The following is a 26664-nucleotide window of genomic DNA, read 5'->3' as shown; positions in this document are numbered from 1 at the left end:
GTGTGTCTTCATCACAGCGTAATTATTTCTCCTGCTGCTGCCACTCTCCACTCCCCTCTATCTTCTTCAAACTCTCATTCTCTCTGCGGGATATGTATCTTGCCGAGCCAGAATGAAATTTTTATTAAAAAGAAATCCCCTTTGAAAATCTACCTAAAGTAGACCACTATGTTTGCGTCGATGTGCATGAATGAACTTGAAAGGATTAATGACTGGAGTGTGAGTGTGGCTGGATTTCCACGATGCAGAGTCTACAGTACATGGAGTGTGGGTGTCAGGCTTAACGCGTGATCTGCTGCTGTGGATTAGTGCTGTGAGAAGTCTGCCTGGGGCTTTAGGGGTTACTTGTGCCCCTCAGCTGCTTCCCAGGGGCATTATTTGGCTGCTAGCTGCCCCGGTGGATGGGAATGGCTGAACCATCTTCTTCAGAGACTGGAGTTTTTTTTTTTTTTTTTTTTTTATCAGATTGCACATTAAAACTTCATTTAATCCATTTCCTCCAAAGGAAATCTTGTAAGGTATACTTGATCACACTATCCGCTCATTAAAGTTCCTGTAACTGTGTCGTTTTATGAAAGTATAAAGGTGACTGGTGTTGCCCTCAGGTAAGGTCGGGAAGCTCTGGAAGCACGGTACCTGCCGGAGGAGATAAAGCTTGTAAATCAATTCTTAAACCCCATTTCAAGATTCACTATTCAAGTCGTGTTTACTGTCACTTGTGGGGTTTTAAGAAACATCTCTGTGATCCGCTGGGATATAGAGGAGGATCGTAGAGATGTTCCTGGTGTCACTGTGGATTTCAGGTCTTTTAACATCAGAACTATCCAGGTGACCCAGTCAGCTTGCATCCCAGCAGCAACAAGTCCTGGGTCCCCCCCTTCCTTAACCCTTAGATGCATGACCTACCAAGAGCTACACTCATTAGTGGGGTCCAAAAATGACCCCAATTAGAATGAAAGCGTTTTATGCTGTAAACTTTTTTACATTTTACATTTTCTTTCATATTGGTTAAAGAAGATGTTCTGCTTGGCATGTTCATTTATCACTTTTTATTCACATTTTGTCACAAAGCCACTTTTAGAAAAGTAAAAAAACATAATCATCCAATAATGATCCCGACATTTTTTACATAATAATAATAATCAGTTTTATAGAGCGCTTTTCTAAATACCCAAAGGCTGCGGAGGTAGTTTACCAACAAAGTAAACTACTGCAGTAGTCCAGACTGCCCTGGTGGTGGCACTAAACTACCTAGTAGTCTACAAAATAGTAAGTTGGTGATGGTAACACAACACTATCACACAAAATTCACGATGTGAAAATAAGTTCATATTTTATAACGCATATATTATGAGGTACGGTACGTTGTACGTTGTTGTGTAAAATTAACCTGGAGCGTGGTGAAATTGCTCATATTAGATGTGTAAATCGACATTAAATGTAAACCTGACAGGCACAGTTGATAAAAATCAGTAGTCCCTAGGGTTAACCTTTGAAATGCTTGGGGTCATTTTTGACCCCATGTATGGAAAAGTGTGGTAGTTCTATTATGAAAAATTAATTACTTAATTACTTAAAAAAAATATATATATATACAGTATATACATGGCAGATGAAATGATAAAAATTTAAATTAAATAGATATTGCAAAAACAAAAAAAATACCACTGGGATTATTTTTGACCCCACTTATACATCTAAGGGTTAATCTCTTTCTGTAGCCTTAGTAATGGAACTAATGGCTCCACTTTTTCCTGCTCCGGCCACTCGTAACACTGTCAAAGACTTGCAGAGAGAGCGACCCAAGAAATCTTCAGCAGCCCACCTCGATGGAGCCTTGGTTTCATCACACTTCCACACTTTCCGTGGTATATTTGCTTATTTTACTCTCACTGCCCTCCTCCATATTCTCCTCCCAAGGCACCGTGAGTTACCACATGATCACATGTTTGGTGGCATCCGAATAGATGAGATCGGGGCAGAGTAAGGTCAGGGCGATGTGCTCTGCGACCCGAAGCTGTCTGCCAAGATCCACTCCCAGCTGCTACTCCGGGGCTGCAGATAGCAGGCACGGTCTGGTCGGTGGGGGGGAGGGGGCTTCTCACCAGCTTTGACCAAGATGATGTAATTCTACCTAGGGCGGAATTTGCTGGACTTGGTGTCTTTGCTGTCCTCTTCCGCAACTGCCTCGAGCAACCGGCAGTAGTAGAGCCCGTCGGACAGGGCCTTCGGATGGCTGCTGAGAAGGCTGCTGCAGGGTTCCTGTCCCACCACCACACTGGGGACAAGAATGGGACTCAGCCTTAGCTTGGCAAAGTTATTGCAAACTGCCTGGACATCTACAGTATGTCAACAGAAACATACACACAGAGGTGTGAAATACCTACCTTTACTACCACCCCATTAGTCTCACCATTAGTCCTACTGCAATATTAGGACTAAAAATAGACAAATTAAGACATAACTAGATTTGATATATACGACTATATAAGGCTGTAAGTGCTAAATCTACCTATTTAAAGATTGAATATTGTAGTAGATATAAACAACTGTGCAACCACTGTACAGGATGATTTAACTGTGTAGTGAGTAAACATTGTTATTACATAAAGTATATATAAAGTGAAGATTATTGTTAGAAGTAGATGCATTCATGGAATGTTACTATTTATTATCATTATTGTTGTTGTTATTTGTTTTATCCCTTCCCCTTTTCTTTCTTTCCTCTCTCTCCAGTGCTTTAGCATTTTTTTGTCATCTTAACTTTTGCCTCATTTGACTCGCTCTGGTTTGGCCTCGTTTGCCCCTCCGCCACATTGTCTTTGTAAATTAACGTCTATTCGTTGTTAACGTGACAACAGTTAATCTAATCCTTTCTGCGTTCACTACTGTTGCCATTTAGCCCTTGCCAGGTCGTGTCACGCTGTCGGACTACTGGCACTGTATGTGACAGGGTCAGTTCCTCAAATGGCTTCGCGATGCTGGCTCCGAACATTAAGTCGGTCCCGGGGGGGGGGGGGGGGGGGGGGGGATTTGGAGGCCAGGTCAACACCTCATTGCTATGGGTGGGGGTGCCTGGTCGGGTCTAGGTGGGTGGGAGCTACATGTCTAAGTAACATCCACACAAATGCCAGGTTGAAGAGTTTCACAGCAGAACATTGTATTGTCACAAGATGTTATAAACTTCTCCTCTCAGTGGTTTTAATGTTGTGGCTGATTGGTATTTCCCCTTTTTGGATGACAAATAAACACTACTGCCATCTGCTGATGTAAGCTAAAGAGCTGATGTGCCAGTTGGCCATTTGCTGCAGAATGTTCAAGTTCAACGTTTTGGTGCACACTTAGTTGAGGTTGGACAACATCATCTTTTTTAATATCAGTTTGGTGTGTCGGGACTTTACGAGGTATGGCATTTTTGAATTAGCTTGGGAGTTGGACAGAGCCAGACACACAAGATGACGGTAACCCAAGCAACCCACAGATCAAGGATATTATGGGTGACATCACAACCCACTAAGATAGGTATTGTGATAACATTTTGCAATGGTATTTAACTCAGAGCTGCTTTTGTAATGTAAAATTAAACAGACTTTTTGACACACATAATTTAATCTACCATGTATATGAAAATTCTCTCCCAAATACTTTTGGCACACAGTATTTACTCATAAATATTATTTGCTTATGCAAAGCAGCGGCCCACCGGCCGTAAGTCAGCCACAAAGTGCTCCACGAACCGAAAAATGAGCTTCTAGCCTGGTTTGTTACATGCTTTTTAAGTTACATTGTTAGAACTAAGTGGTTTCCGCGGTGCGTAGCCATCTGTGAAGAAAACAACCGTCAACCAGCCAAAGCGAAGAATGTATACACAAACATTTAAAATATATTCTGATAAATTTGTGTATGCTAACTCGTTTTTTTTTTTTTTTTTTTGTAATTGTTACTTTAAATCCTCTCATAATCCTCAACCTCCTGGAGAGTTTCTCAAATTCAGCAGTTTTCCTCCGTGGTGGTTAAATTTAAACCTCCAGCTTCCGCAAAATTCATTTAGAGGCAAACATTTACCAAGCTTTCATTCATCAATAAAAGCCTATCCTTACCACATTTTGAGTATTTATTATTATTTTTTTTAAAAACTGCAGTGTGTGCTTGCAGTAGATAATCAAAAGCAAAGGGGATCCAGTCCTTGTTTCTCTTACATGTGTATATTTTCTCTTTCTTTATGAAGCAACACAATACTTTTTAGTCTCTACATCTGTGCGCTGATCCATTAAACCATATGGTCGGCTATAGCTTTCTTCATTTAGTTGCCATGCGTGTGCTTGCTCTCAAAGGGCCGCTCTTGCTTTCTACCCCTCTTAACATTTTTACACCTTTAACAGCTGTGGGAGCAGGAGCAAGAAGAGAGAAGCCGTGGAGGCGTCTTAAGTGGAATAGTTTGTTTCTATCACTTTTAGATGTGTAATGGAGGTTAAGAGGTCTCTTTCACTCAGCTTCCCGGTGTAATATCCACCGCTGCTCATCTGACTGCTCTGAGAAAAGGTTTTTATGACCTTGTGACAATGATATGCAGAAACTTTCGGTGCAACTTTGAAGGGCAATTATGAGGTTTTCCTGCTCAAAATTGGACACCGAAACAATATAGATAAACATTTTCATTGTTTTAAAATGTAAGCATATATTAAAAGTTTGTACCGTAGCTGATAAATTGGAACATTTGGTATTTTTATTAAGAAAAAAGACACATATTTATTGAAAACACTGATATCTTTAACCAAACACTTGATGCATTTATTAATGTTACATTCCATCCTTAATAAAAGGCATTATTCCATATCCAATTGCTTTTTTTGCTTATTATCGAGGCTCTTTTAGATCAGTGGGTTGAAGCAGCCGAGCAAGCAAGAACTTTTTTTTATACATTAGCCATCATTAAACCAATTAAAAAAGCTTTCTGTCTCATCTATTTCTACCTGCCCAGCTGGGAATGCTACCGCCTCAAACCATATTCAGAGTTAAAATCGTCCAGTCACTTGAAGGCCTACAGCTGTTCAAACCACAGATGACTCAAACAATTTAGGGACCAAATTCAATTTCCCATGCAGCCCTCTTCACAGTTTACTTTGGTAACCACTGGGGCTACCCCGCAGAAGTAGAACACTCTTGGATGTTTTGGGATCCCCCAGGTAACAGCTGTCAGTCAGCCATCACCTGCCACCCAGTTCTGTCATGAAAGCCCCAACACGCGACCACCACTGAGACCAAAACTATTAGCACTCCCAACCTCATGTGGCCTTACATGGTTTTTTCTTTCCTCTACTCTTTATTTTACCCGTCCTCCTGATTCTTGTCTCTCTATTCAACTCACAGCCGACCGCCCCAAAGGCTAAAACCATCTGCTCGTTCCTGTTATGATTCTTAGTCATCGTGGTTTGTCTTTATTTCCAGTGGTGTCTTGTCATTTACGTAGGCTGTTCGCACATTTGATGTGTGTAGAGAGAGCTGTGGTATCTTGGTAAGAGAAGTTGACTTTGGACTGTAGTCAGTGGTTTGAATCCTTTCTGTATCTAAGGCTGAAATGTCCTTGAGCAAGGCAGCAACTACTACCAGCGTCCTGCTTGAATGGCTATCGAGTACGGGCCTTTTTCCTTGTGTGTACAAATAAGTAGGTTGAGAGGATAAATATGTGAAGATTGCATACTCCAGGTTCTCCTTCCACAGTCCAAACACATGCTTGTTAGATTACTGGTGATTCTAGATTGGTTGTAGATGTGAATGGTTGTTTGTCTCTCTCTGTTAGCCCTGTGATAGTGACAGCTGGGATTGGCTCTACCCACTTATTTCTGTTCCACCCTTTTCAATGCGGGTTTTTGTCTAAAGCAAGAGTCAAATAAAACTGTAACTTCATCAAAGAATTTAGCAGAAGGTAGTTTAGATTGATCAACATCTGGGTTATTGGCTCGGGCACCAACAGAGGGCACCCCTCTGCTTTTGGGATATTCACTGACCATTATAACAGTGTGTTGTGAAGCCTAGGGAAACAAAGGAAGAACGCATCTCAGTTCAGTTCAGTTCAGTCTCAGTCAAGACAACAGTTCACATTTGGCTAAAACTGCTTATAGCAGAGGACAGTTTCAATCTATCGACCTCAGGGTTACAGGGCCAACAAGCTTTGTAGGTTTAGCCATCATAACGGTGTGTTGTGAAGACTAGAGAACTAAAGGAAGCAGGAATCTCAGTTCAAAGATTCAAGCCAGGCTGTGATGTTACCTCCCATCGCCAATGTCTGGACTAAAAAGTTGCACTTGAACTATGGCCAATGACCGGCCGGAACATACTTTGTGTGCGTGAGAGAAAATAGTACTTCTGGAAAACCATAAGATTTATTATATGGGGGTCAAGAAAGATGGGAAGAGCTACAAACACTTAACACTCATGCTGATCAGTTATTCAACACTTTATTCATTCTACATGACCATGCCAGTGTGAAAATATCCATGCATTTGAATGTTCACATTAGAAAAAGGTGTAAAACACAACACAATCAGGGACAAAGAGCTTCACCAACCAGAAAACAGCTGCCTGGCCACTTGGTTTGTGTCAGCCCTAAGTCCAATCACAGTGAAAAAACTATTAGGTATAATAATTATATAATAAAAATATGATAATTTTTTGGTCTTAGTCGAGTTTCTATTAATAGCAGTTAGCTGTGACTGTGAAAAATAAGTAACCAGCTCCTCAATTTAGTATCTAATAGCTAAAACACTTTTCTTAATTCGTATGGGAGTGAGAGACATGATTCAAAATCATTTTACACCAACAAATGACTGCCGCTGCTCCTTGGTGTCTGTCAGGCAAGCTGTAAAACATTATGCCGCGTTCACAGCTTATTCTGCTACCCTGAAGTAATCATAAACAAAGACGAAATTAATTAATCCAGCTGTAAACTTCCATAACCTCAAGAGTTGCACGACTTCCCTGCAAATCTTTTTCCTTTGCTTATATTCTTTGCCTTTGTGCTAATCTGTTTGGTTGAGTATAATCAGGGCAAGTAACTCACTTGGAGACATGTAGCATGCAATCTAAAGTTAATGAGAACCAACTGTCCTCTTCTGTATTTGTTCAGTGAATAAATCAGATTTCCTATCAAGTGTGACCAGGCTGCAGGCTTTGCAGCATGCAGGATGTGAGCCTCTCAGAGAAGCTCTCGGCTATTGTGGTATCACATTAAAACATGGGCAAATTAACATTTAAAATATGTTAAAGAATCGCATACATCTACTGTGGAAAACTAGGAGCACATTCACACTCGAGTGTGTGAGGATGCATATCAGCTCTGAATCTGTTGGTGCTGTTGGATTTAAAACACCCCCCTCGTGACTGGTCATTTAATTAACCTCGTCAAGCATATCTGCTGCGATCTCCTATCTAATTTCATCTGTTAATTTAAAACTGTTCCTTAACAAGGCCAGCCCCCCAGCCAATCAAATGTCAGGTACAGACGCATTAAGGACTTAGTTAATTAGAGCTGTCAGAAAATGGCCAAATATGGACAAAGAGGGAGGGTGGGTTTCCCTTTATTACTTTCCTCGGAGAGTTATTAATTCTGTGGGAATCACCTCAGGTGGAGTGTGACTGTGTGTATGAGAGCGTGTGTGCACAGAGGAGCGAGTGAGGACCATGAAGATAAAGTCAAATATGAAGAGAGAAAAATATTTATTTTATTCAGAATAATCTTGCCAACTTTGTGGCAGCTTCGTTTCCTGCCAGACAGGAAATTGGGCCTTTGCGTTTCCAGGAGTGATTCTCCGTCTCGTTTTTTTATGAAATAATATTCAGTCTCTCCAGCAGGATTGCGGTGTCAAATTATATTGAAAGTCTGCACAGGGGCTGTCAGAGGTCTTCATATCACAGTAAATATGCTAAATATGGATTTCTATCAATGGAAAAGAAAAGATTTATTGTGTGAATTATTTGAAATAGTTTCCTTAACTTTTGAACTTTTCTATTCATTTCCTTCTCGGAGAACTGTTCAATAAAACGTGTCAAAAGTCAAGTCAGAGTATTCAGATTAATGGTCGTTTGAGGAAAACTGATGTATCTCTATATTGCACAGGTGAAAGTTTAAACAGCATGACACTGATTTTTTTTCTGTTGTAGTTCTTCAATAACACAGTACTGTAGACAATCACTCTATTATACTAACTTATATTTTATGACGTTTTGCTAACTGCTCTTATTTTGAAATATACAATTCAGAGACGTCAGTAACACTTTTTTATAGCCTGTCACTAGATAAAAAGGCCAGAAGGCACCTGTTTAATGTCTCTCTAGTTATTCAAAGTGCTCATTGTGTTTCCTTCCATGTCAATAACTACAAGAGAGGAGGTAGCATTGGAAGGAACGTCCCTCTTGTGTCTTGCCTTTCTTCAACTCTGCTCCTGAGTAGATTAGCCCCGTTTAGTTTAGCATAAAGGCTGGCAGCAGTGAGGGGGGAAAAAAGATGACCTGTATCCTGATTTAAATATCAATGAAGCGTTACAACAATAACTATTTTTGAATCTACAAACACAAATTGATACATGTCAGTTTGTATCCTGAGCGAACAAATGAGATTAACTTTTTGTTAGAGGCATTTTCAAACTTTGGACAAAGCCCCCATGAACCAGCTCAACTGGAAATATATGTATATGTCATTTTTAAAAGAAATGTTAATGCATTTTAGCTGGTCTCACATGTAGAAAACCTTTAAAACAGTGTAGCATTTCAGCGTCATCCAGAACAGAACACCTGACTGACTAATGAAAGAGGCGTCACAGCGGTAGATGCAGTATGAATGAATGAAGTGATGCAGAGAGGCCGGGGTGTAAAACCAGCAACACTAATGACCACTTGGTAACAGAGATAGAAATAGATAATTGGCACTATAACATCCCGAAAGCTCTATTTGGCTCTATATGGATGCGCTTTTTTGCAGGAGCATCGCTGCTCTGTAAATAACTTCCCTAAAAATAGAGAGGATTGAAAGTTAATACGGGATCGTTTGTTAGAGGCAGGATGTCTGGAAATAGACTAAATGAAAGCGTGAGAAGCCTCCCAGGTTACAGCTGAGCTGCCCACTTACTGACACGTGTGTGTGTGTGTGTGTGTGTGTGTGTGCGCGTGTGTGCGTGTGTGTGCGTGTGTGTGCGCGTGTGTGCGTGTGCACGCATAGCCTGAGAGTGTGAGCATGCGTGTCTGTATCTTGAGTATCTGGCCTCAGTCTTTATGTGTGTGTGTATGTATGTGCACGCGTGTATGTGTTTATGGAGCACCATCTGTGTTGCCTTGTGCAGCTGCGTTCCCTTGGAGCCGGAGACCCAAAACTCAGCTGTTACCAAGACAACTCCCACACCCTGTACCTGGTCTATACACACACACACACAGTGCACAGTGTTCAAAACCACCTAAAGGTCTTACACTGTGCATGTTTTTAAATGAACAGATGGACAGAGACTATCGTTTCTGACAAATTGTGTACTTGCGATCGTGTGTAAAACAGAAGACCGAAAATGAGAGTGACGGACAGATGGGCAGACTGTGTTGCAGCTTTAGATGACTTTCTCTTTCACTCAAGAGTGTGGCTTGTGTGATGAGCGGGTGATGTCAAGTCTCTAGTGAAAAATATATTTGGTCCACTGGTCGACCGTCCCGCTAGTTTGCTGGAGATGAAACTCCCCTTGTTTGAATCATCCATATCAAAGGATGTGGAAGCATGTTAGCAAAAGCTATGTATAAAAAAGTTATGGGCGCACAGGGACCATGTTTGCACATGGTGGATGGAGAACAGTTTTCATATATGCACATAAACAACTGAAATTGATATTGAATGGAGCAACTACAGTAAAGTATTTGGATGAGATTGTGTGCCTTCATCTCAGCTAAACCCTAAATATATATATATATATGTGTATATATATGTATATATATGCTAAGAACATTTTGAATAAAACATCACAAGGTAGCCAAAGTAGCCCCACCACCCCTGCAGTGTTATGCCTTTTCTTTCCTTTTTAAGTTTGTCCGCAGCAGGAGGAAATATCATCCAGAAAACCGATCACTATGTGCCTGGTAGTTTGTAGTGAAGCCAAATTTCTTCTCTTTTTCAATCAAGTTAACTACGTTTGACTCATAAGACATGGTTTGAACAGGTGAAATGATATTTCCATGTTCACGGGGGAGCTGCTATCCCTTCAGAACCCCACTGCGCTAATGAGTATCATCCATAGACTGTATCCATGTATCCAGGAGATTCATGTGTTTCTATATTTAGAGGCACTTTCAGGGGGAATATGCACCTGGAACCGCTCCCCAACACTGTACCTCCATTGATGATGGCCATATTATTATTGTGATGTGGCTCAGAGGCAAGTGCACACTCTTCAACAAGGTTACCATTCATCATGGTAGTCATCATGGTATTCCTGATTATGGAGTAATGGACTCATTGAGATGTTTGGTTTTGTTACCAAATTTGCCATTTCTCAGGATTTCCTTTCACGCACCAGTTTCCCCTACTCTGACACTGGACATGTAAAGTAGCTTTTAGCTGAATAAACAAATGCAGCTATCTTACAATTATATTCTTCTTGCCACCTCAAATTTGTCACCAGCTCCCGCATATATCCAGTGATCCTGAGACCTCGTGGTTTACAACCACAAGTATGTGACAAGAGTTTTTAGCAATATTTAACAAGAGGTGCTCCTAAATTAAAGCCACAGTTGACTCTGGCTCTGAGGAGCTGTCTGGATGTATTAGGACTACTGGTGCTTTTTAGCCCGTATCCAGTTCTTGCAGATTTTTTTTTTTCTGTTGCACAGAAGCAAGATTTAAGCAGAAAGGATCAGTGCGTTGGTTAGGACAATGCTACTGGAGCATGCTGCTGCCAGAATTAAACAATGTGCTTACACAAGCCGGGTGGCTAGCAGTCAAAAGTGGCTACATTCTTTGCTGCACTGTCCATTGGGCCTGAAAAGAGCAGCCCACAGAAGGTGGAAGAAGAACAGAAGACTTTCTGGTCATGTTCCTATTTTTAGTTCGACATATGACAGGATCTATGTTAGCACGCCACTTATACACAGTTAGTTAGGAAGAAAGCACTTGTGTAACTTTTCTACCTCTTATAATACTCAGAGTACTAGCTGACATGTTGTTATGGTGCACGTGCTGTACCTTCCACATACTTAAAGTCTATAAACCTCCCTCTGTGGAACTGGTTAAAGTGTAAAGTAACATCAAGCCTTAAAAGATCAGATTGTCCCAATAAACCCTTTTACGGCCTAAATCACGACTACTATACTGCAGTTAGCTGGAGGCAAAAACCACAGCAGCTACTGTTATCAACATGTCATCTTACTGTGTTGTAGGGTGCCAGAATTGGAAGAGCACAGTTAATAACTCCAAAGTGAAATTTTATCACACACCAGCTGCCACTCTGAGTGAAAAAGATCACAGAAATCTGTGGTTACATGCGATAAAATGAGAGGATTGGACCGAGGCGATAACCCAATCAAAGATGCTAGTGTGTTGTGTTCACAAAAGAACATAAAAGAGTTTCTGATCATGGGGTTCTTTCCATAGAGTTTCAGGAGCATTTTGAGCGCTTACTTTAAGATTGAATTCATAGAAACCTAGTTACATCAATAACTCTCGCTTTTCTGCCATAGGCTCTGTCATACTGCTAGTAGTTGCTAGTTTGACCTGACAAACAATAATTGTTGTTTGAAATACTCACTGTTGGTGGATCAGTGTGGGAACCTCATCAAATACAGCGAGCTAAAGCTAAAATAAAACCAAAAAGTCACGCAGCATTTAAATTTTAATAATTTCAGTAACCTCTTTGGTGCCTTAAAGATGGTTTGGTCCACGGTTCGTTCTTCCTCATGACGTGTTTTAAGTGACCGCAAGAAGATGGCCCCAAAAAACACATATCTGGACACCAGAAAAGACTTGAGAGGGAGGCCAGGAATAGAAGCAGCAGAGCAGGGACCCAGGACATCTAGCTCTAGCTGTTATCGGGCGAGAGGCAGTTCAGTGTAGAGCTATAATTCCTGGTGTAGCTAACTGAACGTTACTAATTTGGAGGTTATCTGCAGCGCATTCACACATATTATCCCTGTGGACAGTGCCCCAGTAAAGCATAAGTACCCACTCAGTTACAAATCTGCATTGAATTGTATTATGACACATTCAAGTTCTACTCATCAATTATGAGCATCAGGCGAGGGTCAATTACTTTATCATGATGAAAAATCCTGGGGTAAGGAGGCCCATTCCGATATTCTCTCAGGGGACCCAGAATTCCTAGCAACTGCAATGCGCATGTTTGAGATCATAGTTGGGCATATTGTGTTTTACAAGATGTAATTTATGGGTGCTGGTCTCTGCCTACACATCCATCGATGAAAACAGAAAATAGAATCATTGCTAGAGTCAAGATTAAAATACTTGCAGAGAGATGACTCTAATGGTACCCAGGACCCTGCTCTCATATTTCCCATTTTAAGGCACTGTGTTTCTCAGTGGACCTTCAAAGTCACTCCATCTCTCTGCTAGGAAATAGTGGGTTAGTCACCCTCTGGGGCTTAGTGTATATAATTTTGCGGTATTGTCCCCTTTGTCCATCTTCGCCCTCCATGAAATATGACGTGTTAAATTAATCAGTGCATAAAAATCTGGCTCACCGGCTCCACTGCTCCCGCGACACCTCTGAATTTCCAGGGGAAGGGGACAGATCAATTCAATAACCTTTATTTAACGTTAATCTCTGTGTTAAGTAGGCCAAGGTTTAATGAAGGGGCTGAATCACAGACAACATGAAATATAAAAATATATGACAGTCCAAGTCTGCAATTCTAGGTCTATTAACTTCTAGGTCCTTTCTTGTCATACGTACTCGTCAAGTCAATGGATGTAGGATCTTTGTGTGTGTGTGTGTGTGTGCCTGTGTGTGTGTGTGTGTGAAAACGACTTTTCAGTGATTCATTTCCCTCGTTAAGGTTTGTCCTACTTCTCTCATACGATCCTTCACCTGAATGTTATCTGCTCCTTTCTCATTTCCTTTCCCAACATGGGCAGAATTTGGTTACTTCAAAAAAAAATAATGTCATTATCTATTGCTGCTCAAAAAGTAAGTTAACTATTGTGCCTGTCACACCTTTTGGGCCAATTCTTAATGTAATTTTAGATGAATTACAAACACCTAGATGTCTTCAGCAACACATGCATTTTGCGCATGTGAAAACACCTCCACTGCCTCGGAGACACAGATCTGTCTGTATCAGAATGCTAAAAATGTTATCAATATAAAAGGTTTTTGTACAGACAGGAACAGTAGGAAAGAAGGTGAGTGAGCAAAAGAAAAGACAAAGGAGGGGCGAATAATGGCGACAGAGACGGAGACAAAAAATCGTGACATGCCGAGGACGAAAGGCAGAGAGACATGGAGAAGTGAGAAAGAATCTATTTTAGAGACGAGAAATGAAAAACAGGGAGAGAACAGGGAACCCCAAAGAGTGACAAGTGAAACAGACTAATGATGTGAAGTAGCTACAAGAGTTACAGAGGAAGGAGCAAAGAAGACAGACTGTATTTTTTATCAGTGTCCCACCTCCCTGTGTTCCTTCCTTCCTCATATTTTTTCATATATATGAAATATCACAAATCAGCGCCTCCTGGAATTTGGGATTTTGCTGTGACATAAATCAGAACAAGTCATACTTAGGTATTTGCAGTGCAGGTTGGGTCTTGTTTTAATAAAAATGGTTAACTGAATACTTTGAAACTCTCCTTTAAAATTCGAACTACAACTTGTTTTCTGTCTAATTACTCTGCTACTATTGTCTGGGTTCATTTGGGCAGATGAGGACATGGCATTCATGCTCTGCTGCAACCAAAACTCCACCGAAACCAGTCCCAAAATAACCCTGGAGTGGTGGGAACATCCAGTCTCCAGCTGTCCCCGGTATAGATTGGTGCTCCTGTAGCTTCCTTGTTCAGAGGGCAACTGTAGGGCATTGTCCACTAATGGCAGTCCTCCACACCTAATTGGATAGATATGTTCCTGTATTCACTTTCTCTCATCCCACATACGTAACCAGTAAGCTGTGTATTTTGGTTCTGATGGTGTTTTTTGCTGAATATTTGGTAGGATAAGTAGATATGAATGATAAAGTGATTCAGAAATATTTAAAACGATGTTTGACTTTAAAACGTACATCCAGCAGATAAAGTCATCCTTAATGTTTGAATCTTGAAACTTGAGGGGGAAATCTCTCTCTTAGACGCTCCGCCTCACATTTGCTGCAGTCAAGTGGTGTTGTTTTTTTTTTTGTTTGTTTTTTTGCTCTGAACCAGTGTCAAGCAGTAGCTGTAAAACCAGACCTGAAATGCACCAAAGTTCAGAGCTTAATGAATAATGGATAGTTTGTTGCAGATGATGGAGACTTACAACTTCATCTGTTTAACCCTGGTTCATGAGAACAAATCAAATGCAGAAAAAAAAGTTTTTTTTTTTGTTTTGTTTTATTTATTTATTTATTTTCAGTGAGCTTGTGGTATTACGCAGGAACCAACCTCGAATCACAAGACCTTACAGACAAAAGGAAACAGATGTTGATGTCTGATAACCAGCCGTTCCTCATGCTCGAATGGAAGCATTAAAAAAATGAACCAAGGGCAAAGCACAGTCTGGGCCGATGCTCGTATTCGGCTGTATCTTTATGTGCAGCTGAGAATCTTCACTGAGGAGCACAGACAAGTCTGTCAGGGTGAATTAAAAAATGACAAAGAGCGGAATCAGATTGGCTTTGACTTGGCAGTCATGTGACTTTTCTTTGCTAACTCACTTGTGATTGGGCGGAGCGAGTTCTTCCCTTGTGTGTCACACCAAAGGAAGCAGCATCAAGGTGTGATGGCACTCTGCGGCAGTGTGAAATGATGATGCACCAACTTGAGAAAATTCACGTCAATCAGTTGTACAAAGTTTTTTCTTTGATACTATTGACAACACACAGATCCAGCCTTTTTTTCTGCACTGCTGCTCTAGCCACAAATAGAAATCATGACTCGACTCAGCTGTATGAAATGCAGGCTGGATTTCAGGGCTCATATTTGCGATTAGAGGACACGCACACACACTCACACTCACACACACACACACACACACACACAAACAGTCATTCCCACCAACCTACACACAAGTGCAAACAATGTTGATGATTTTAATCACCACAACATGCTGAGAACACAAACACACCCTCAGGGTGCTAATCAATTACTGCAGCGCTCACACATACACACACACACACCTCCTTACACGCAGAAAGACAAGCACACAATCAAGCTGAACCAGTTTCACTCTTTCACTCAGATTTTATAAACAGATTTCTGCAGCGCGTGTTTACGCGTCACTGCTGCAGTACACGCCGCCTCACATACAAGGCACACAAGGCTTTGGTGACCGCTTCTTTTTCTCTTTGTTTTTTTTTTTAAATGATAATTCTGAGAGTGACAGAAGTCAAAGCTGCCACTCCCCTCCCCTTTTCCCATCAATCAAAATAAGCGATACGGTGACACCAAACATAAAGCAATCACCAGGCATTTTCATACGGCACGACCAACCAACAAAACCTCATGTTTATTCAACCTATAACCAGCCATAAAAGATTCTTACCTCTGCTGCTCTGAATATTCAGACTTTCTCTTGAAAATGGTGATTAGGCGTTGCTTCGCTAAAGGACAAAACTGCCACAGAAACACCTGCATTTTCCACCCGCTCCACATGAAAGCGTTGGCTGCTGCGAAATTCTGAAACACAAACATGTTTAGCGCTAACCTTCAGTTCAAACCTTCTGTCTCACAACAAACACAGAGATACACCCAACATTAACGTTCAGCATTGGCTCTTGAGTGCACTATCATTATGATAATACTAAGGTCGATCATAATTATCTGCTAATTGACTGCCTAACGAGCTAGTGCTCATTAGAATGCTCATTAATGGCCCATCATCACCACTGATAGCTGTAATCACAGAGTGGTGGGGGTTTCAAGGTCTTATTGGAGTGTATGTGTGACAGCTTGTGTGGATACTGTCTGCGCATACAGTTTGTGTCAGTGCGTGCGCGTGTGTCAGTTATTTAAAACAATTATAAATAAAATGAAATCCAAGAAATTCTTCTTCTACTGTGATACTTCCAGTAGCTCTGATGCTCTGCAACGGGCACAGTAATTTTGCCCACATCTAAGAACCAAAATCATATTCTGATAGATGTTTAGAAGTATGTACAGTAAGTGTATATATTTTATCGTATCATAGCCCGTTTATGTGTGTGTTGTTATGAACAGCACCCTGTTCATTTTGCTGCCTTTTCTCATGTGGTACTCTTTAAGGCTGTAATTTGGTCATTACATTGAATTTGTCGGCACTTTTTTTTTGTAAAAATAAATGAATTAAACACCACCAAGTTATTTAGGGGGAATAAGAATATTTTAAAATAGGCCTAACAATGGCATTGGTTCAAAGAATTATACAAAACTTCTGGTGCAAATTTGATCACTTGGCTGTTTTGCGCTTTGGCTGTTTGCAATAAAATCAACAGAAACATTCCAGGCTTTACTTGTACCAAACTTCAAATGCCAACTCTCCGTGAGAAGTGTCTCCTATGTGTCTTGTCTCGATAGGTTTATTAAGAAAACTGATTAGCAACTTGGTGTAAAAGTGTATATTTTTCACTTCAGTTGAACGTTTTTCCAGGTTGCATCTTGCAGAGACATGTCCTTAGCTCACTTTTGAATAATGTAAAGTTTGCAGCTGAGCTGTTCTCCTGCTTACATGAATTTATGTGCGTAAATGGTTGGAATATTTGGAAGGTTTGATGTTTTCTTCTTGCCTGATCCCATAAATTAAGGGTCATCAACTACATTTGTCCTACGGCCACATCTTTTCTAAGCAGACACTGCTGGGCCAGACTTTTAAAACAAAATAAAAATCCATCCAAAAAAATAATTTGTTGTTTAATACTTTCTTACTAAAGCAATGCTATTTATCCCATATCCATGCAAACAGACAGGTGAGCCCCAGCTAGGAAGTGTTCACAGACGATGGTTAAAATATGCAATTCTGAAAATGTAATTGCATCATCCTAATTAGCAAGAAATAATAATCATCTGGAACTCTTTTTTTGTTTGTTTGTTTTACTCTAATACAGTTATCTGATTTTATCCCATTGTCATGCTTTTAAGAATCGTTAATTAAACCAATATCTCGTCTGAGGAGAGTTATTATGACCCACTCATAATGTGCAGAAAACTGTAGAGACAAAAATAATATGTTAGATGAGTTCATGTGTCCTGTTGGTGGCTATTACCTTGAATCTTTCCACAATACCTCCCCTCATCCAGTAATTATATCAGTTTGGTGTTTTAAGAGGACCCAAGTAGGTGCCTAGTTGCACACCTATAGTAGTTTTGTGTGCTGATTCCCTGGGGGGAGCTGACTTTACACTACCACCTGCCCACCTCAGTGCGGAATTAAAGGAAATATATAAAATGTTGAAGATTTATTTATTGACAACCTCTTGTTTTCTAGTATTGTTTTTCTTTCCCGTAATGATGTCTTTACCGTGTCCATGCTATGGGCATGTTTTTGCCTCAGCTCGGTGCTTACATTTATTTTTTATATTATTTCTATTTGTCAATCACTACACTCTTGTCTTACAATAGTGTGTTCTGTGTTGCAGGTATGCCTCTCAGTCTGGACTGCAAGGCCTTCTTTGGCTACAGCGGAGAAAACAGAAGGCCTATCATCTACTGGATGAAAGGGGAAAAGTTTGTGGAAGAACTTGCAGGGCATATAAAAGAAAGCGAAGTCAGGTAAATACCACAGTTTCTACAGTAAGATGCCTTCACACCTAATCATTGTTTATAGGAGGGGTGGGGTAAAAAAAGTAGCCAACAGGTTATGTAAATTGCAAATAAACCAAAGTGGAGTAAAGACTTAATCCGTATGATGTGCCACTGCTGCAACAGGCTTCAAGACGGTATCCATTACACTCTTTAAAGTTTGTAGGTTTCAATTGTTAATTAATTTCAGAAAAGCCTCAACTCCAGCTGCACTCCTCACACTGTCAGGATCTAATTTGCTCTCTTATGATTTATGAGTCGTTGAGTGCTCTCTGACAGGTTTCTTCTCAACTTTCCTAAAAAATTACGAATTCTAATAATAAAGTTAAATTGAATTCATTTTCTCCCCTATTGGGACCAATTACATCGGACTCTATTGGGGAAAGCTTGATTGTCTGCAGGGCATCAAATATCATTAGAACAACCTGAAAGGATCACCATGGCAACAGGCACTATATGTACACCGTGGCGCTTTTCATCAAACATACACACACGCACACACAGTCAGTGTGAGAAAGTAGCTTTATGTTTCAAAATCCATCAGTTGCTCCTATTCATATCAGTTTATCACCAGAAATTGTACGAGATTAAGTTAAAAGGAAAAGTTGTGACTAAAATGAGTTGTTTCATTAGCCTGTCTATCTTCAAAGCGACAGCTTGTTCAAAGATGAGGACTGTTAATGGTTTTGCTTGTTTTCCACTGTGTTCAAATGCATAAGAATAACTTGGAATTGTAGGTCTTATAAAAGGCTTTTGTGTGTTTAAAGGTTTTTCAAAGCAAGTGGCTCCAATTCCATAGAGCGTACTACAGACTTAATGTGTCGGCTTTTTCCTATTATTTCTGAGTTATACTTAATGTCCAGTTCTTGTGAATGACATATTTCACGAACAATGTGGATAAATTTCTCACAGATTATGTCTCAGACATCCACTTGGGCTCAAGAATGGACTGATTGCATATGGGTGGCCAAATGTCAACTAGCAATAAATGAGCTACTTCAATTGACCTTACTCAATGTCTCATACTCCAATTACAGCAAAATTGCACATAAATGCATGCAGTGCAGTGACTCTAGGTATTAATACAGGTAGCGTCACATTTCCCGGAAAGTCTGCCGTGAAAATGTCTTTCTAAGAAGATCTGCAACCAATCAGCCAAATCAATATTGTCTCCTTCTCCGTTAGCAGGGACTGTTTGCTTGTGCTTTTGCAACAGGTGAACATGAACTGCTAGCTTGGTCACGTAGGTCAGGGAAGGGAATGTGAACTTAAATGTGATTGTAGTTTCATTCATAGCTTTTGCAACCTTTATTGAAGTACGATGTGCAGCTTTATTACTTTGAATATGACAGCATATGGCATTGTAGGGACAAGCCTTTTTGTTTGTTTACTTAAAGGCACTAGTTGCACCATGCCAATGGCAGCTTGGAGACAGTCTGGTGTTGATTAATGGACTATCATCAGTAACTACACTGTGCCTCGCCATTTTATTGTTCAGCCTTCGGAGCAATAATATTCTACACTCGGTCCTTTCTGTTATCCCGAAACAAAAAGTGTACTAACATGTAAAAGATGCTGTATCTTTTGCTTTTAACAATGAATGCCAACACACTCACCTGACCTGGAAGTAACTCCTATAATACAAAAGTGTTTTAAAGTAAATTCTAGACAAAATGTTCTCTCCTGCTCAAAGAGCCATCACATTTCATGTCATCAGCTCAGCACACCGATAATAATGGGATTGTTTGTCTCCCCTGAAGGGAAAAAAACACGTTTGTCTCTTTCCCTGCTCCGTCAACAGGGAGGTCAGAGTCAGCTACGCAAAAGCAGGAGCTGGGAGAGCTTCCGTTTCTTGCTGCAGGACACTTCAGCAGGAGGGCTGCTTGCTGACCCAGGTTCTGTGCCTCAAGCATGGTATCTGCGACTGCTGAGCCACTTACTGGCCTTTGAAAGTGTTCACTCCCGGGGAAATGGTTCTGGAGATAAAGAGAACAGCGGCGTGCATGAGTGGGAGTGTTTAAACTTGAGACTAATCACGCCCCGTGGTATTAAATTAACCTTTGCCTGATGAGTTCTCAATCTTTCAGTCTAGTCCTCTGGCCACCTCTGATCTAATCACACTGCTACTCTAAATTCAACAATCACACTAAAGCAGGCAGACTCCTGCTGTGCTGCACATTAATCTGCCCATTTCAAGCTGCTTCCACCTGCTGCAGCGCTGCCCTGTGGACTGTGTCCATGTCCGTTTGCATAGTTTCTGACACTGTCTTGCGGTCTCAATGATTATGTGAATACCTGTAATTACAGATGCTTGTTCCCATTCAGTATGTGAGAGAACTGTTGACCTCATTACTGTTGCAGCAACCAGAGAACATAACACTGAGTTTGTCTGAAGAGCAGAAGTTCTTCTCATTTGTTCTTCTTTCTTTGGAAAATGTAAATGCATCTTTTAAATTATTCAAGTATTTTGGTCAAAATATTCCGTAACACACAGTCAAAACTGTAGGTATGAGCAGCATCATCAGTTTTACTCTAGCTGTTTTCCTAGCGCAGCTTCACTGCTGTCCAGCTATATCACATTTCTGCAACTCAGCAATCATAGGTCATGTTTTGTTCATGTGCAATGAATACATAATTACAGTTATTTCAACTTGGGCCAGTGCTTGCTTCAAATTTCCACTTGAAGGTAGGCCTGACCCACATGTGTTCTTATGCTGAGTGGCGTCTTTACCAGCTTGTTATTCATGTCAGCTGTCCAGTCCAACTGCTGTCAAACCTGACAGTTTTAATGTTTTTCATGAGAGTTTATACCCACATCAGTAAAAACTTTATGGTGCAAATGCTTGTTCTTTCTAAGTTGTCTAAAAGTACCACTGTTGCTTTTCCATGCACTTTAGTCGCCCTGAAAGCTGTTCAAGGCTTTCATGTCAAGCAGCAGAAAAGTATCATCTTAAAATATATATTTTGTTTGCAAGCAGAATTGCAATATCAAACCAGACTATTATTACCACTCACAGTGAAGTGAATAATACAGGTTACCTCATAACAAGATCTGGTGGCGCGTGATTTTTGAGAAACAAAGTGAACAATTGGTTCAACTTGGTCACAGCATTTCTGAAACAGTAACATTTGTGTGGTACTCTTTTAAACATATGTAATTAAAAGTCTGCAGGCTATTAAGAAAACCACTGAATATTGCTCTAATCTACTATACAGACTACACCAACAGTATATTGGGTGTATCAAAGGCCTGTATCAGCTTTAATAGCAGAGGAATTGTTCTTTAAAGGAAAATGGTAGCTTTAATTGTACCTCAATGAGAGGTTACAGCTTTGGAGAAAGCATTGAGATAAGAGAAAGCCCAAGTAAAACTGCTGGGGAGACAGAGTGTGTTGTTTTGGTCGGACCTTTGACCAGCGATGATGTCTGATGTCACATTGGAGTTTAATTCAATTCAGTTCAATTAAATTTTATTTATACAGCGCCAATAACAATACAAATTGTCTCAAGACACTTTACAAAAACTGTCCTGAAACCTCCAGAGCAAGCCTGAGGTCAACGGTGCCAAGCAAAAACTCCTTTTAGTTTTTAGAGAGGTGACTGCGTTGAGGTGGATATTGTGAGACTCACTGGCTGTAAGCATGTACAGCACAAAGAGAACAGGACCAAACACTGATCCCTGGGGTACACCTTAGGAATGAGTGTTTGGTGACTCAAATGGTGGTAGCCAAACTTAGCAGAATTTTTGGACAAAGTTTGTATGTTTTCCATTCTTTAAGCACCAGCACTGTTTCAAAAGTACCAGTTTGGCACCAGTATTGGATAAAACCTTAACAATACCCATACCGGCGCTTCAGTTAAACTGCCTTTTAGTGGTCTGCGTCCATTAACTTTTCTACTAAGACAAGCAGCAGTGAAGAATGGTTTGAGGGGGATGTGAGCCCTGACATGACCAGATTACCAGAAGTCCTAAATATTTGTTAAGAGTGATTTTTACTTTGAAATGTAACCTCTAAAGAATTCCCTTTTGAAATGCTGCCTCTAATCGCATTAGTATTACACCAACACGATATATAGAGATCTCACCTCAGTGCAGTTTAACGAGAGTGACAGATAGCGTTTAATAGTAGTCATCAAGACAGCCTTTAAGTTGTAAATCGAAACGAGATGGAGGAAGGCAAGTGGAAAAACAAAGGACGTCTGACAAGGGTTGGTGGGGGTGGATGGTTACTGGAGGAAATGTGAGAAAAAGGAAGACAGGAGGTGATGTGTTTTAAATTGAGGATTTTAGCGAGTGTCAGGTTTTGACAGAAACCACTGAGGCTCTGTCGTGGTGAACACCAAAGTGATGCACTCACTGGAAACCACTGGCACACACACGCGCACACACACAGGAGAGAAAGAAGTGAAAACACACATACAGATCATACCAGTCATTTGCTGTATTTCTTCAGGAACATTTGACATTTTAAAACAGTCAAGGAAAACATCCATATTGGAAGGATTAGGGGTTCACTTCCCAGAGGGAGTACCCATGCTTTCTTTGCACACTACCTTTGGATAAAGTGAGAGATACACTACTTTTCCATGGTGAATAACAAAAAGACTCACAAGAAAATACAATACATTGCCTCATCCCTGCTTGCCATGGTTGGACTTTAGTTTGAGACTCTTGCACACATCTCTGCAGCTAAGTTGGCTCATATTAACCATGGTAGCTGTTTTAGTAGTAAAGGCTAGACTAGCAGCATTAATTGAGCTGTTTCAAGAATCAAAAGTCTTTATTGTCATCATGGGAACAGAATTTTCCTACTCTCATAGTCTCACGAGAACACTTCACTGAGCAGTTGTCAATGGCAACTGTCAGTAATGATGTCACATCCTTCAATGTCAAGTATATATCATCACATATGTCAAATATGGAGGGGGTAGAGCTTATGACCTATACTGCAGCCAGTCACCAGGGGGAGCTCGAAGTGCTTTGGCTTTCATGGCATCCACTTTTTTTTATATACTGTGACATCGCCAGCCTGTTGCAACATATTAAAATACAAATGTATTGCATGTGCATAAAAATGCACCTGTACTGTGTGGAAAAACAGCCAAAATCCAAAAATATGGCGTTGGCTGCAGACACAGGACCTTCTATATTCAAAAAAGAGGCTTGTCACATATTGTGACCCTCTGAAAGCCTGTCCAGATTTGTCTTGGTTCACACTCATCATTTCTGGCCCCGGCCCAGTCCAAAACAATTTGCTCTGAGGTTGAAGCTGTGACTAGTCAGGTATTAAAAACTGACACTCAGTTCTCGTCACAAGACACTGGCTATAAAATGTCTTCCACCCTGTGAAAAATGGAATAGAGTTTGTTGGAGTTGGTGTACATGAGGTGTGACAGTTCACTTAATTTTCTCCATCAGATGGTAAATAGTGGCTGTATGATTCTTCATGCTGTTGCTCTGTACATTTCCTCATATTGAAGTGGAGTGCATGAGCAGGAGCGAGAGGATGTGAGGTCTTTATTGACTTTCCCAAAATAACCCTGAGAAATAGCAGTTTAAGGAATGGTCTGCACCAGTCGGCTATTTTTTACCCACTGGTGTGAGGATGCTTGTCTAACCTGTTTGTGTGTCATCATTATCACTAGCTAACTAGATTGTTATCTTTGGTTTAGTTACGTCACCCGAATGACAAACATGATATTAAATGTTAGATTTATTACCAACAGCTTTAATTCATGTTTAGAGGCAAAACTTACATTCAAGCTATGACAGATTTTCAAGTTTTCAGTGACAATAGGAGAGCTTTCTAAAGGGCCACCACCCGTCACAACTCTGCACATTCAATCCTGATATATGTTGTGTATATGACTCTTTATAGCGTGAGTGCGAGCAGTGGTTAAAATGAAAAAAAGAAATTCAGAGAAGGGGATGAGGAGAAAGACAAGCAATACGGTGGAAGTGTAGTGGAAATGATAGTGAATCATAATGCTAGATACCTAAATGAACTTCATCTTGCATCATGTTATTTTGTTTGTTCCGGTTACCATGAGCTGATGAGTGTTGTCTTCAGCAAGGATGCTAACTTTTTACTTTGCAAATCAAAATTCAAGTACTAAATCTCCCACAGTGTTGGGTATAAACTGCACAATGAGCTGTGGTTGAATGGGAAACATCATCATCTGCGACAAAACAAAAAACAAATGAGACACGCCCGCATTGTGTTGCATAGTTCCAAAACCACATGAAATCAACTGAAATTAGGTTCCAGTATTGTAGTCTCATAAAGGTGAGTGGTGAAAACCTGCCATCCTGTAACTCTACTCGAGGACCATCTGTGCCAACTGCTCTGAATCTGCCATCTCAGTACAGTTAGCCTGATCCCAGATATAACTTGTTATTGCTGCATGTGACCTTAAATCGGGCTTAAAGGTGCACGTCACGACCCAGACATCATCCCAGCCTCCACCTCCCCTACCTCCCCCTTTCAGACTTTTAGAGGAGTATGACCTCACCGTAAGGAGAGAGGCTTTCTCCAGCTGTTGCAGTATTTTCTATACATGCCTCATTGCTCCTTCTGTCCTCCTTTTTATATATACTCTATAGTGGTATACTACTTGTGCCTCTTCTCTTCTCTGCCATGCCTTAATGGAGAAATCTGGGAGACTTAGATCTCTCTATGTCTCTGAGATTTATTTATTTATTTATTTAGTAAAGGGATGAAACTAGTTTATGTTCTACTCATCTACCTTAAGTGTTTTAAAAGGAACATTTAGGAACAAAAGATTTCCCCGCAGTGTTTGACTATCATCTGTGTCTCTTTCTTTGTGCAGGATCTTGAGGGAGCATTTAGGGGAGAAGGAGGTGCAGCTCTCCTTAACGTTTGATGCTGTGGAGGAGGCAGATCTGGCCAACTACACCTGCTACGTGGAGAACCACATAGGGAAACGCAGCGGGAGTGCTATACTGCAAAAGAAAGGTATCACTCTCTCCTCTTTCCTTCCATTTTAATTACCCCTTTTTTGCTTCATTAAAGGAATTATTTTTAATGTAGCGCACACAAAAAACTACCATCACATCATTGCTGCTTTTGTTCAAACACTAAATCTGTACAAGGGACAGATACAATGACAAATGAACACAATAGTTTGGAAAATTGCTCATTAAGAAACCAGCTCCACATGGTTGAGTTGTGTCATTTTTTATCTCACCATGCTTGATTGCACTAACAAAAGCCATCATGAATGTCATCGTAACCCAAAATTGTAATTTTCTAGCTGTTAATTAAAAACAGGACAGAGGGCCCAGGATGGAGCCTTGGGGCACTCCAGATCAGTTTTTAGTTGCAAAAATTGAACATTATATTGGGAAAATAAAAGTTTGGTGAGATCAAAGTTAGTTAAGTTGCCTGTTTTTTTGTCCACTCCTCTTTGTGATACTTGTAGAAACAATGTTAACATGTGAGTGAAAACCCCCCACAAAGTCAAACTGCAAGAAGAAATCAAAAAACCAAACCACAATACTGGTCAAGGGATGAGCAACTGCATAAAACCATGTTGTATTTCAAGTATTAAATCTGCTACAGCTAGAGCTGTAAATTGCATAAGAATAATGAAAGTGAAAGTGAGCTTGCATTAACAGCTGTAACAACACGGAAGACAGACATCAAAGATAAAAGAGAAAAAAAAAACAGCAGAATTTAGTTGAATTGTTTTAAAACCACATTCACAACACCATAAGTTACACACATACAGCTTTAGACCTGAGACACAAATTTCCTTCTCTTCATGTTCAGAATGACAATAAATGAGTACTTGAGTACTTAAAAGTAAAATTAGCTATAGTGTGAAAATGTCCAATCATGGTGCCTAGATACCATGAAAGTTAGCCAGTAGGACACTTGGTCAAGGCATATGTCTTATTACAAGATAAAGCATGTAACTTTCAATTTGCTGGTAGACGTATCATTGAACTTCATGCTATGTTACACCCCACTGTCACTTGGCAAGAGAGCAAACAAGCGAATTTCCCAGCATGTCAGACTGTCCCATTGACTAAATTAAACATTAAATGAAGGCTAACTTTGACTGACATATCTTCAGATTTTTCTGTCGAATGGGCAAGCAGCAATAAACAATATGTCACACTCTGGATTCACAGCTGTGTTCTCCCTAAACCACTGCTTTATTTTCTATCTTGCTAAACATAAAGCCATATCTGCTCTAGCTAACTGGGACAGACCGTATCCCTTTAAGATTCTGTTAACAAGGAATACCCTTGCAGCTTAGAAACTGAAAGCGCTTTTATGGTCTAGTAAATATTTGTGGACGTGAACAGCTTCCAAGATAATTAAGGCTTTAAATATGCGCTGTCCCCAAGAAATGTGTGAGATGTAAAAGCGTCTTCCGAAGCAGCGCCACTTTTATAATCGCGGGCTTCATCTGCAGATAGGAAAGAAGAAGTCGCAGTACTGGACCTTGTTTGATTGACAGGTGGGTGTCAGGAAGTGCAATGAAAAAGCAGCAGAGCAAAGACTATTGAGCTCCACAGATGGCGACAAAAATAAAAAAAAGAAAAGAAAAGAAAGCGGATCGCGTACTTACTGCTTTAAATATTCAGCTGAAAAATGCATGAGGGCACAACTCTCTCTGTAAAACATTTGCAGCAGTCCTGCGGTATCTTGCTTTCCATCTGATGAGCAGAGAGTGCGGGGCCTGTTTCC

The 26664-nt window shown here is 40.4% G+C and overlaps 1 protein-coding gene across 1 annotated transcript in view; it reads left to right on the top strand.

Moving 5' to 3' along the window:
• il1rapl2 (interleukin 1 receptor accessory protein-like 2) overlaps positions 1-26664 on the top strand; it is a 364605-nt gene that overhangs the window by 315600 nt on the left and 22341 nt on the right. Inside the window, exons 8-9 of the mRNA XM_047585925.1 lie at positions 17782-17914; positions 24776-24921. Coding sequence (XP_047441881.1) covers positions 17782-17914; positions 24776-24921 — 279 coding nt within the window. The remainder of the gene's footprint in view (positions 1-17781; positions 17915-24775; positions 24922-26664) is intronic.

Source organism: Mugil cephalus, chromosome 5, assembly GCF_022458985.1.
Source record: "Mugil cephalus isolate CIBA_MC_2020 chromosome 5, CIBA_Mcephalus_1.1, whole genome shotgun sequence".
NCBI classification, from domain to species: Eukaryota; Metazoa; Chordata; class Actinopteri; order Mugiliformes; family Mugilidae; genus Mugil; species Mugil cephalus.
This window is presented reverse-complemented; position numbering and strand designations above follow the sequence as displayed.